The sequence below is a fragment of the Mesoplodon bidens genome (assembly GCF_964165515.1).
Source record: "Mesoplodon bidens genome assembly, chromosome: 8".
Classification (NCBI taxonomy): Eukaryota; Metazoa; Chordata; class Mammalia; order Artiodactyla; family Ziphiidae; genus Mesoplodon; species Mesoplodon bidens.
Window position 1 is genome coordinate 77875283 of NC_138165.1, and position 13534 is coordinate 77888816.

At 38.2% G+C, this 13534-nt stretch overlaps 1 protein-coding gene across 1 annotated transcript; it reads left to right on the top strand.

Annotated features, from left to right (window-relative positions):
• The first annotated feature begins 51 nt into the window (after positions 1 to 51).
• Positions 52 to 13534, top strand: LOC308621859 (mitochondrial protein C2orf69). The gene is made up of 2 exons (XM_081242649.1): positions 52 to 541; positions 10552 to 13534. Exons 1-2 carry the CDS (start codon positions 185 to 187, stop codon positions 11377 to 11379), a joined length of 1185 nt encoding a protein of 394 aa, XP_081098775.1. The 5' UTR covers positions 52 to 184; the 3' UTR covers positions 11380 to 13534.

A 13534-nucleotide genomic window follows, 5' to 3' on the forward strand; every position in this document is an offset into this window, starting at 1 on the left:
TCGGATTTCGCGCACACCCCTCCTTCCCTTACGCACGCTGCGCGCGGACGTCGGCCTCTGACGCCGTCGTTGCCCTCGGGGTCGGCTCTCGCCCGGGTCGCTCCCGCGGACCGTTGGGCGGCCGGCCGAGCGTCCTCCCTCAGGCCCTCCCACACCCTAGGAACCGCTCTGGCGGCGGCGACCCATGTGGGGGTTCGGGCTCCTGCGGTCGCCGCCGCTGCTTCTCCTGCTACCGCAGCTCGGAATCGGAGTCGCAGCGTTTAGCTCTCAGGCCGGAACCATGAACCTGGGCGGCAGCAGCAGCAGCCGCAGCGGCGCGCTCGGCTCCCCGTCAGCGGAGCGGCGCAGGCAGCAGTGCGTGCAGCTGTCCGCGGTGCCGGGAGCCGACCCGCAGCGAGGCAACGAGTTGGTCCTGCTGGCGGCGGCGGCGGCGGCCGCTGGGGAGGGACCGGAACGGCGGGACCTCCCTGGGGACCTGGCGAAGGAGGAGCCGCAGCCACCGCCCCAGCATCACGTACTCTATTTCCCCGGGGATGTGCAGGTAACCTGCGGCCTGCCTGGGCACCTGCTCCTTCTTCTTGTACATATGCAAATTCTTGATATTCCTTCCTCGTAGCTGGGGCCCGGTTCCTTGCCTCGCCTGAACACACTCACACATGGCGCTAAACGGGGTGGCTCCACGAAATCCAGAACCGCCCCTTCCATGCCCTGACCCCCTCCTCATAGAGCCCTAGACAGGAGGTATCCTTGGAGGGCTACGACCTCGAAAGAGCCAGCCGTCAGTCCAAGTTTCAAGGGGGTGGAATTTAAGACCTAGAAACGAGACAATGTGTATTTATTCTATAACTTGGTTTCTCAGAGGATCGGTGGGGGAGGGGGGCAGGAGGCGGAGAGAGGGCTTTTAAATTAGCGTGCTGGCACTTATTAAAAAGTAAACCGACAAAATACTAGTACTAGGGTGTGACACTCAGTAACCCTAAGAAGGGGAGAATGGGTGGAAGAAAAGGGACAGTAATTGCTAAGCATGTCAATATTTTGATGCTCACCTAAATTCTGTATTTTTGTTTTTGTGTGTGATTTTATCTTTATTATTAATTTTGCCGCTGCAGGCAAATATACATGGCTATGTTGTCCTGGAAAGCTGGGCCTTAATCTAGATCTTAATCTAGAACTGCTTTGTGTAATAGGGTAGCCATTAGTTATATGGGGCTATTTAATTAAAACTAAATAGAATTAAAAATCCAGTTTCTCCGTCGCACTAGCTGCATTTCAAGTGCTCAGTGGCCCCTAAGGTTTGTGTGTGCTGTACTGGACAGTGCAGATACAGAGCATTTCCACGGAACATTCCCATCATCACAGAGTTCTCTTGGGTAGTGCTGGTATACACAGGTAAAGCTAAAATATGGCTGGATATGTTTCTTAAACCGTGAAATAATTAGTTTAATAAACAATTATTGTTTTTGAAATTAATGCTTTAAAAAAATATGTTTACAAACGTTGTGCCCTGAGTCAGATGATGATGAAGGTATATGTAGTTTTTTCTCTTGCCCTCCAAATAATTGACTGGTCTAGTTGACTGCTAATCAAAACTAGTATTTCGATTTAAGAGGAGGAATTTAATGTACTCAGTTGATGCCCTTTTGCTCAGTTTGGGAAATCAGCATGGCATTGCTGACAATGACTTCCAGGGTTTTGTGGACCAGCTACTGGGTGCATCCATAATAATGATGATGATGATAATAATGATAACTAACTTTCATTGAACACCTACTAAATATTTTTAAAGTGTGCAAGTCAGAATATAGCACAGATCTTCAGGTGAAGTTATAAAGTGCTAAATATAGTTAGACTGATACCTCCTTTCATTTTGACATCATCCATTTCTTTATGTAGCCTGAGATTCCATTAGCTTTTTGGACAGTGATATACTGTTGATTTATGCAGAGTATGAAGTCCTTTAAAAACCCAGGGCTTTTAGAGAAGAAATAGAGAATAATAATGCATCAAAGGCTCTGAGGCCAGATCGCCTAGTTTTAAACCCTGATTCTGCACTTTTTAGCTATGAAATATCTGGCCAATTGTTAAATCTCTCTGTGTTGCGGCCAGCTCAACTACAAAATGGGAATAATGATGTATAGGATATCAATGAGGATTAAATATGTGAATACCCAATGAGTTACCCTCCCTTCTTATCTTTCTGATGACCTTTTTAGTTATTGGGGAGTTCTGTAGCGCTCAGTTCTTGGACTTTTCCTCTGACTACCTTTACTCCCTTTGTGATCTCTTTCAGTCTTGTGGCTTTACATGCTACCTATACTCTGACGACCTTCAACATTTGTGTTCTAGCCTAGACATATTCCTGGAACTTTAGACTTGCCAGTTATGTGCACGTATTTCCTTTTGGACATTTAATAGATATCTCAAACCTAAAGTCTCTGGATCTTTGTCCCTAAACTCGCTCTTCCTGTAGTCATCATCTTATCTCTCAGTTAACGGAAACACTTCCTATTTAGTTGCTCAAGTTAGAAATCTTGAAGTTATCCTTTTGTCCTCTCTTAATACATCAGCAAATAAAGTGGCTTTACCTTCTAAATGTATCTAGAAGTGATCAGAATAATCATTTAAAAACCTAAATGAAATCATACCACACCTCTGCTCAAAACACCAGCAGCTTCCCGTGCCACTTAGAGTAAAAGCCAGAGTCCTCTTGATGGCATGCAAGGCCCTTCACTCTATTTACCTTTCCCACCCTGTAGCTTTTCTTTTCTTTTTTTCTCTTTTTTGGCCACACCGCTTGGCACGCAGGATCTTTGTTCCCTGACCAGGGATTGAGCCTGTGCCCCCCTGCAGTGGAAGCTCGGAGTCCTCACCATTGGACCGCCAGGGAATTCCCACCCTGCTGGTTTTTTGACTGTTTCCTTTATCGTTTTACTCTCCACAGAAGGCTCCAGCCACACCAGCCTTCTTCATATTGCTCATGGTAGACACACTTGACCTCAAGCTTTGCACGTACTGCCTGGAACAATCTTCCTGCAGATGTCTGTAAGAATTCATTAGTTCACCTATTTCAAGTCTTTGCTCAAAAGTTGCCTTCACAGTGAGGCCTTTGATGACCATCCTATTTAATAATCACACACGTGCACAGGATCCCTGTCACCTTTTCTCCTAATAAATAATTAGGATAATTCATTTTTATCCATTTCATTTACTATATCAGTTATTCATTTTGGATTTTGTCTGTCTTCCACTAGTATGATGCACGCTTCACGTCTGTTTTCTTCACTGTTACATCTGCGATGCTTAGTGAGTGGCATGAAGTAGGTGTTCAGTAGATAGCTTGTTGAATGAATAAACGTGTGTAAGTTCTTGTGAACAATATATTAAGTGCTACTTGGCTATTATTATATGAAGGGCTTTTAGGCTCAGGTTTCCTTCTCTTTGCACTTGATTCTTTTGAGCCTAATGTCTATTCTTATGAAATTTACCCTGTGAGATACAGCTCATCTTTTAGTGTATTGATCCTTTTAGAACCTTTATTTTCATTTATATCATATATAGATTAAATAAGCATTCTTTCTATATCTTTATTTTTAATTTGGATAAATATTGAGCAGAATAGGGCCAAACAGAACTTTGTAGGATACCATTAGAAGTTTTGCCTCATGTTAACACAGATTCATAATTTGATGTTAATTGGATCTGATTGACAGTGTAATTTTAAATGCTAATTACCATTACTTTTTTGATGTTCTTCTTGCAGTCATCTTTTATTGTATGTCCTTTTTTATTCTATGCTTGCCCTTTTATCCTTTGAATTACAGGAAAGCTGAGGCCGTAGTAATTCACTTTTCTTTAGGTACCTCTTGATGTTTTTCTTATCAGTAATGATTTTGGAGGGGGATCAGAATTTTTTTAAGTAGGTACTGTCCAATTTTCTTGAGTTTCTTGCTTTTTAAATCCTCAGGATACAGGATTGTAGGTATTTCTGTTTTTAAGTGTAAGTTTACAATTTGATGAATTTCAACAAATACAGTTATGTAACCATCACAATAATCATGTAATACAACATCTTCATCACCCTAAAAAGTACCCCCGTGCCCTGCTTTAGTCAATTTCTTTTCTCAGCCACAGGCAACCACTAATCTGCTTTCTTTTCAGTATAGTTTTGCCTTTTCTAGATTTTCATTAGTTAGGAATCATGTAGTATGTAGTCTTGTGTCTGGGTTCTTTCACTTAGCCTAATGCTTTTGAAATTCATTCTTTCTGTTGTCTCTGTCATGAGTTTATTTCTTTTTAATGCCAAATAGTTTTCTGTGTGTGGACATACAATTTGCTTACCCATTCAGCAGTTCATGAACATTTGGGTCATTTCCAAGTTTAGCTTTTAAAAACTTTTGCTTTCCTAAACACTAGGATATATAGATGACCATGCCCTAAGTGTATGCCCTGGTGAGTAGGAAAAGACTCACTTCTCCTGTGTGACTCTCCTTTGCTGTTCACACTATTACCACACTCAGAATATTTCTGACAACAGATGTGTGGGTATTTCCCCCCACACCAAGCAATTCTCTGCAACACCAGCTGGGTGTCGTATAATTCAATTCAATTCTGATACTATCTACCTGGAGTTAGTGTCAGATTCCACACATTAAGGGCTCAGTCCCACAAGTCTTTTCCCCTCCCCACTTCAGACACCAGTCGCCAAGTCCCAGTTTATCGCCTGTACTGCTGACTGAACAGCTACAGATTGGGGTTTGCACGATCCCCCTCCTTGGGTTCAGTTAGTATGCTAGCATGGCTCACAGAACTTTGGAAAACAGTTTACATACTGTTTACCCATTTGTTATGAAAGGATATGATAAAGGATACAGGTGAACGTCCAGATGGAAGAGATGCACAGGGCAAGGTATGTGGGAAGAGGTGCAGAGCTTCCGTGCTCTCTCTGAGTGCACCGCTTTCCTAGCACCTCCTTGTGTTCACCAACCTGGAAGCTATCCAAACTTGTACTTTGGGGATTTTTATGGAGGCTTCATTGCATAGGTATGATCAGTCATTAACTTTATTTCCAGTCCCTCTCTGGAGAATGGGGAGTGGGGTTGAAAGTTCCAAACTTCTCATCATGTCTTGGTCTTTCTGGTGACCAACCCCTATCACCCATGAAATTCCAAGGGTTTTAGGAGCTCTGTGCCAAGAACCATGGACACACACACACACACACACACACACACACACACACACACACACACTCACTATTATTTCACATCTGACCATATACCCTGGGGCTTCATGTGCTATGTCGAGCAGCCTTCTTAAGCTGTCCTGTTACAGTCCTTTTAGCATGCTTACATGAGATGTCCACTTTATGCTCAGCGAAGATGCCCCCTTGACCCGTTTTTTATGGAAGTACAGCTCGTACCCTATATAGCTCTCCTCACTCTGCTATAACAATAGTCCACCTAACTTAAGTCTTTATCATGGAGACACATGTCAAGTTTTCCTAAAAATCCTTTGTACCAGTACTTCAGTAGCAGTGTGGGATGGGCCTTTATGTTTTTGCAGGTCAGCAAGCATCCACCTGTGGAGTAACTACCCCTTAATCTCTCCAGGAGATTCTCTTGCCACCTGCCTCACTGGGGATGAGGAAGCATGCCTCCTACCCTTTAACCCCTACAGGGAGAGTAAGTGCATTGCACTCCCAACTGGGATGAAAACTCTCAAAAGAAAACCCTTTCTTCCCACGTTCTTCCACCTCTTCTGTAGATTGGCCTTGTGTAGTAGCCTGGGTTGCAGAACTGGTTTTGACTACCTGTTAGCAAGTCCTACGGGGATGTCTGGTGTCTCTTTCTAGAATATAGGAGTACTTATCCATTGTTCTTAGATTTGGGCTTCATAGACACAAGAGTAACAATCTTATTTTTACATTTTAGTACATACACACAGTTACTTAGTATGAGCATTTTCCTATTCTGACCATGTAACCTCAGGTTAATCAAAGAAAATACCAAGTTTTTAGTTTCACCACCTCCTATGTGGTAGAGGCTAAACAGAGTCATAAAATCTTGTTCATTTTAGCTCATTAAATAACTATATAATATAAATAATTGTATAGTTTGTAGGAGCTCAGTTTCCTTAGCTATAAAAACAATTTAGATATTTGTGCTTTCTTTTGTATTTGGCACTTATATCTAACTATTTAGGAATCCATAGAATAATTCAGTGTTGGCTCTGTTCTTCCCAACTAATATTTGGGTGTCTTTATGAAGACCTGACTAATGTTCCTACTTCAGATGTAATAGGAGTTCTACTGCATAATTCTGGAATTTCTACTAATACTACAAAACTGAGCTCATGTATTTGTGGAGCCTTCCCTGATGTCCCAAAACATAGCTTGAGTCTCCCTTTCTCTATGTCCCCTCACAGTTCTTCACATATCCCTGCTTTACAGCAGTAATCATATTGCCTTGTAATTATTTATCTCTGTCTCTCCCACTGGACTGTGTTCTTGATGGACTGTGAACTGTGCTTAGTGACCCCCAAATGCCCACTGATGAACTTATGAAGAAATGGAAGTCAGAGTTCAGTAGGCAAGAACATTTCCACCTTTCAATTTGTGTTGGAAATTTGTTCCTTCCCTTTCTTATGATGCCCATGTGTGTGCGCGCATGCCCACCTCTGCATGTGGGGGTAGTTCCTTTCATGTTCATCCCTCTATTCTTTACATTGGTGCCTGAATTGCAAATTCTTTCATTTTTTGGACGAAAGAGTTCTGTGCAGAAAAAGAGGGTAGATTTCTTATAGGTAGGGACAAGGGAAAGGGCCCAAATTTGCTGTCTCACTGAAATAAAAAAAGAGATATTTATCAAAAAAAAAAAAGGATTTAGATGAGCCCTTTCAGATCTAAGCTCCTATGATAATTTTGTATCTCATAAATCTGGATGTGCAGAAGGCAGTGGCAGAATCCATAAAAAATTAAATGATGGCCTTCTGGGAATAGATTTTTTTAACATATATGATAAACTTAATAAGGTAAAGACTGTTAAGAAGGACTTGAGCATCCTGTTGGGAAAGTTATCAAAGGATATGAATAGAGAATTAACAAATGAAAATTGCCAATAAACACAGAAAAATGTTCAACCTGATTAGGAATAAAAATATGCAAGTTAGGGCTTCCCTGGTGGCTCCGTGGTTGAGAATCCACCTGCCGATGCAGGGGACACGGATTCGTGCCCCGGTCTGGGAGGATCCCACATGCCGCGGAGCGGCTGGGCCCGTGAGCCATGGCCGCTGAGCCTGCACGTCCGGAGCCTGTGCTCCGCAATGGGAGAGGCCACAGCAGTGAGAGGCCCGCGTACTAAAAAAAAAAAAAAAAATGCAAATTAAAATAAGATATCATTTGATCTTAGCAGCAAAGATTTTTTTAAAAATTAATGCTAATAGCCAGTGTGGGTAAGGATGTGAGAAAATAAGCAGTCATGTATACTTCCAGTGGAAGTATCAATTGGTATTAATCTTTTTGATGGGAAGTCTAAAAATTATGCAAATCTATACTTATTGATAAGGAATCATGCCTGTAACATTTTAAAGTGAAAACTGTGTGTATAATCTTGCTGAGGGAAGAAATAAAGAACGCTTTCTTACATACATACTTGTATATATGTATGTATACTACAGAACACTGGAATACTAGACACGAAAATTTTAATAGTGATTATTTCTAATGGTGGTTTTATGGATTGGTGGTTTTTATATCTTCCTTATACCTTTGCATGTAGACTAAATTTGTGTAGTATTACTTTTATTAGTCTTAATTTTTAATAGAAAAATGTGTATATTGCTAAAAATTCATTTTATTTAAGGTTGTACATTGAAAAATAAGTCTCCTTTTCATCCCTTTGGATGACTGGAGGCAGTCTCCGATTTCCCTTCCCTAAGGCTAACCATTGTTACTGATTTATATGTCCTTCCAGAGACATTCTATGCTGATGAAAACTTTTTTTTTTTTTAACACAAATGATAGCTCAGCATTCAGGGCTTTTTTTAGCCCTTATTTTACAACCGGTATGAGTGCTCATAGAACTGCCTCATTCTTCTGAAGCAGGAATAAATGTCCTTAGACAGATTTACTTATGCATGTGTGCAGGTATATCCCTGAGATTAATTCCTAGAAGTAGAATTACTAGGTCAAAAGAGAGGTGCATTTAAAAATGTTTGGTATATGATTGTTAGAAATAAGGAAAAAGTACAATTCTGTTTCCCTTCTCTCACACCCTATACCCGGTCCATTAGCAAATGCTGTTGACTCTACCTTCAAAATATATACAGAATCTGACCAGTTCTTACCACCTTTGCTTCGACTACCACTGTGGTTCGAGCCACCTTCTCTCATTGGGGTTATACTTAAGTAGCCTCCTACTGGTCTCCCTGCTTCAAACTGTGCCCCTTTGCACACAGGAGTCAGAGTAATCCTTCCAAACAGATTATATCAGCCATCTACTCCACACCCTATCAGAGCAAAGGCCAGAGTCCTCAGGGTATCTTACAAGGCATGATCAGCACCTCCCCTCTTCACCAGCAATCTCTGTGACCCTCTTGGTGGTCACTTTTGCTCCTTCTTCACTTCTCTGGAGGTACACTGGTCTCACTGGTGTATTTGGTTATACCAACGATGGCTCCACTTCAGGTCATTTTGCAGTTCCTTATGACTGAAATAATCATGACTCAATCCCTCAGCTCCTTCAGGCCCTTCTCAACTATTGCCTTATTGGAGACTACCCTGTGTTTAAATAATAATCTTCCACCCACTCCAAAACTTTGCGCTCCTTTTCCCTTGCTTTGTTATCCATCGCACTTATCACCGTATAATGTCTTGTGCTGTCTAGCCACTAGCTACTTGTAGCTATTGACCGCTTGAAATTTAGTGTAATCAAAGAACTAAATTTTAAGTTATATTTAACTTTAAATTTAAATCTAAAAACTGATACTCAGTTCACTTCCTGGAAAACTTTTAAGTGTATTTGAGCAACTTGGGTATGTGAATCTACTTTTGCAACTGTAAATCTTATGAAATCTAAATTCAGATCAAGTATTTCCGATGAAAATTTAGCACCCAAATTGAGATGTGTTGTAAGTGTAAAATATACACTAGATTTCAAAAACTTAGAAAGAAAAAGAAATGTAATAATCTCAGTATTTTTATGTTGGTTACATGTTGAAATGATAATATATTGGATGTATTGGGCTTAATAAAATGTATTATTAAAAATAATTTTGGGACTTCCCTGGCGGTCCAGTGGTTAAGACTCCATGCTTCCAGTACAGGGGGCATGGGTTCAATCCCTGGTTGGAGAACTAAGATCCTGCATGCTGCAGGGTGTGGCCAAAAAAAAAAAAATTTGACCTGTTAACTTTCTACTTTTTTTTAAACGAAGCTGCTAGAAAACTGTACATGTGGCTCATGTTATATTTCTGTTGGAGGGTGCTGCTCTATTAACTCATGGAATTGTTTATTATGTATCTCTGTACTAGAATGTGCACTCTGTGTGGGCAGGGGTTTCATCTGTTCTGATCCATGACTGTTCAGTAAGTAGGTATCCAATAAATTTTATAGAATAAATGAAATAAATTTGAATGAATTTCCCTTTTTTAAGAATATTATGAATAAAAATTGAAAGGAAAACAAAGCTTACATGCACGTCCTAGAACATAAACAAAAAGTTATTAATATATATAGAATACTTATAAATAAACCAAATAAAAAAAGGCAAAAGATATGAACAGGTACAAGTAGAAATCCAGATGGCTAATAAATATATGAACAAAATTTCAACTTCATTTAAATTTTTAATAAATTCAAATTAGAATAAGTTATCCTGTGCCAATGAAATTTAACAAAGATAAAAGAAAAATTATACATACTTCTCTGGAAGACAGTATTGTAGTCTACATAGTCAACCTTAAATTATGAATATTCTTTGACCTAGTTTTTCCACATCTGGGAATTTATTTTTAAGGATGTAATCACAGATGTACATGAAGATTTTTCTATAATGTTCATTGCAGCTTTGTAATACTAAAATTGAAATTAAACATAGCATTCAGGTTGCTAGAGTAATCCAAAGAGGGAGGAGTTCAGGATAGCAGCTTTAATAGGAAAATATTTTAAAATTTTGTGTTGGTCAAAAAATCTAAGAAACCAAATTTTTATTTTCAGTTAATGTGTTAGGAATAATAGATCATATGTATACTAAATAAAATCCATTTAAAAATCTATAATCGTTCTAAAGTGTCTTATTTTTAAAATTTCTACTGTGCTATTTAGCTTTATCTTATAACCCTGTGTTTGATGGATTTGAGGCTTAAACTGAGGAAGTGATTTGTTTAAAATCTTACAGACAGAAGGTAATAGATTTATAGTTTTCATTTCTAGTACATTAACCATAGGTCATTATAACATCCCTACTTCCTCCCCAATAAAAATGGGAAACTAATTTTGTGGAAATAATTTTACATAACGGTGTATTTAATATTTGTTTTATCTTTCTTACCTTTCAGAATTACCATGAAATTATGACTCGTCATCCTGAGAATTATCAGTGGGAAAACTGGAGTCTAGAAAATGTTGCCACCATTTTAGCCCACCGGTTCCCCAATAGTTATATTTGGGTGATAAAGTGTTCCCGCATGCATTTGCACAAATTCAGCTGTTATGACAATTTTGTGAAAAGCAATATGTTTGGTGCTCCAGAACACAATACTGACTTTGGAGCTTTTAAGCACCTTTATACGTTATTAGTTAATGCTTTTAACTTAAGTCAGAAGAGTTTGCTACCAAAGAAGAATGTGAAAGATTTGAATAAGGACGCCAAAGCATCTAACTGTAGATCCAGTTCTTCTCATACTACTAATGGTTGCCGGGGAGAAAAAGAGAGGACCTGTGAAAAATTTGATGAGTCTGCCATGAGTTTTTATCCACCATCACTAAATGGTGCTTCTTTTACTTTGATTGGATTCAGTAAAGGTTGTGTTGTTTTGAATCAGTTGCTTTTCGAATTGAAAGAAGCCAAGAAAGACAAGAACATTGATGCTTTTATCAAAAGCATAAAAACAATGTACTGGCTGGATGGCGGTCATTCTGGGGGAAGCAATACCTGGATTACTTATCCAGAAGTCTTGAAAGAATTTGCACAAACAGGAATTATTGTTCACACCCATGTAACACCTTACCAAGTACATGATCCAATGAGATCTTGGATTGGAAAGGAGCACAAGAAATTTGTTCAGATACTTGGAGATTTTGGTATGCAGGTGACTAGCCAAATTCATTTTACAAACGAAGCTCCTTCCATAGAGAATCACTTCAGGGTTCATGAAGTATTTTGAGACTGCAGTATTATTAATGCAAAAGAGCAGAAGCACTGTGCTATAAATTCAGATAATGAGATGTAATTCATAGATGCATTGTCAGGTTTTTTTTGGTGGGGGGTTGGGGGAAGGAAGCACACATTCCTAAACTATGAGTGTAATGTGCAGTAGTGTTCCTTGCTTGTGAATGTGGATAGTTTTTAATTGGGACTGGGTTAGAATTAGTTTATTTGAAATCCAAAAGGTGGTTTGTGATAATCCTACAGGGAGATACAAGACCCTTAAGAATGAAAGTTATAATATAGTCCTTATAAAAGGCAATTAAGATTGTTATTGTTGGAAATAGTTTATTTTCTGAGTAATGTTTAAAACCAATTTTGGTGATACTTTAAGGGTAATTAGGTATTTTGGCACTGAAAACTTTTGAGTGGAAACACTGTTTCTCTTCAAACAAAGCGAAGGCACACTGATGTTTTCCATCAATTTGCAATAACTATACCCTGCCTCTTACGTTTATAAACTTATAGTGTCATTCTTCAGTGTGCCATCAAGTGTTTTTTCTTAAGAGTCAAAATGTATTTGTTTCCACATATCTAAGAATGTGCAGTAGTGTAAAGTTAGTTTTTAAAAATACTACACCTAAGCACTGTGGCTTAATTTTTAATTGACAGATTTTGGATAAGACATTTTGGAGTTTCTTGCATTTTGGCAAAAAAACAGTTCCTTTAGAAAATTGTTTCAAATTGAACATAATTATGTATACTGGGTAAAAATATAGTACAGATTTAAAATTGTTTCATCCTATCATCTTTTGAAAGAGAGCAACTTAGGTAAAATATAATACTCTATTTGGTAGTGCCCTATTGAAAAGGAGACAGATTCTATAGAACTAAGTCACTGTTTCTCCTGAAGCATGATTTTGTCTGCCCAAAGAAAGCATCTCTCCTTGGCCAAAATGTAAAATTATATTGCTATATGAAAAGTTGAAAGAGAAAGTTTGAAGACACAAATGATTTAATTTTGGCTCAAAGACTGAATTTGCTTAACACTGCTACATAATTTGGGTGAGGTTTCCTTCTGCCCATTTTTCTTGACCTAGATAAATACATTTTGAGAAACCAAGATCTAATGAATGTCAACTAACATTGAAAGATTACAATAAAAGGTTAGTGGTGTTTTTAAAAATTTTTTATTAATAATTAGCTTTTGCAGGTCATGAAATAAGTAGGGAAGTAACATGCTGCTTTCAGACTGAAAAAAAGACTGAAGCTTAATATCAATAACCCAGAGGGTCTAAATATATAAAACAATAGTTAAAATGTTAATTTCTTGGTTTCATCCCAGAATTATATGTTAATGACTCTATAAATATATTCCAAATATTCAGAGACTTACAAGAAATGATTTTTACTTACCAGATGCTTAAATTCTATGAACTTCAGAATAGTATCTTTCAATGTTTTTTTTTTTAAGGATGAAGTACAGTAGTTTTATATATTGCTTTGGTTTCTTTTAAATACCTGCTGTTTCTTTTGAGACCCAAAATTCCCAACAAGGAAACAAGTCAGCCTGATTTTAACATTTGACTTATTACCTTGTCTTAAAGCACCATTATTGATTGGATGGCTTCTTTCAATACGTTTAATAATCCTTGGTTAAATTTATGTGTATCTAATGTAACATAGCTAAGTTACTGAGTACTTTAATGAGGGGGGAAGGAAAGGCATTTATTTCTACAGGATTAACTAAAATGGAAAACATATGACTTTTAGCAGAAAGATTCATTTAAAAATCTGAGATACTTAAAATATGGTCCTTGTAGCTATCCAGTCATGTAAATGCTTAATTGTAATTGTTATATGTTGAATGGATATTAAGAATAACTCTCTGGGACACCTGGAATTGCCATTGCATCAAAATGAGACTGTTGAAAACTAAAAATATTTTCTTTAATGAAAATATATTCAAGTTGATCCATATTCAAATATTTGTTTAATACTTAAAATTTGTTCTTTCTCCACATTTGTTTAAAACTATTATGTTAGTGTATCCTTTGGATTGTGCCTTTGTGTTTGTGTCATGAAAGAGTCAACTGAGAAAAGTAGTCAAACAATGTGAAAGTTGTTACCACCACAGCATGAATGTACAGTTGTATTAAATTTAATCCACAGAA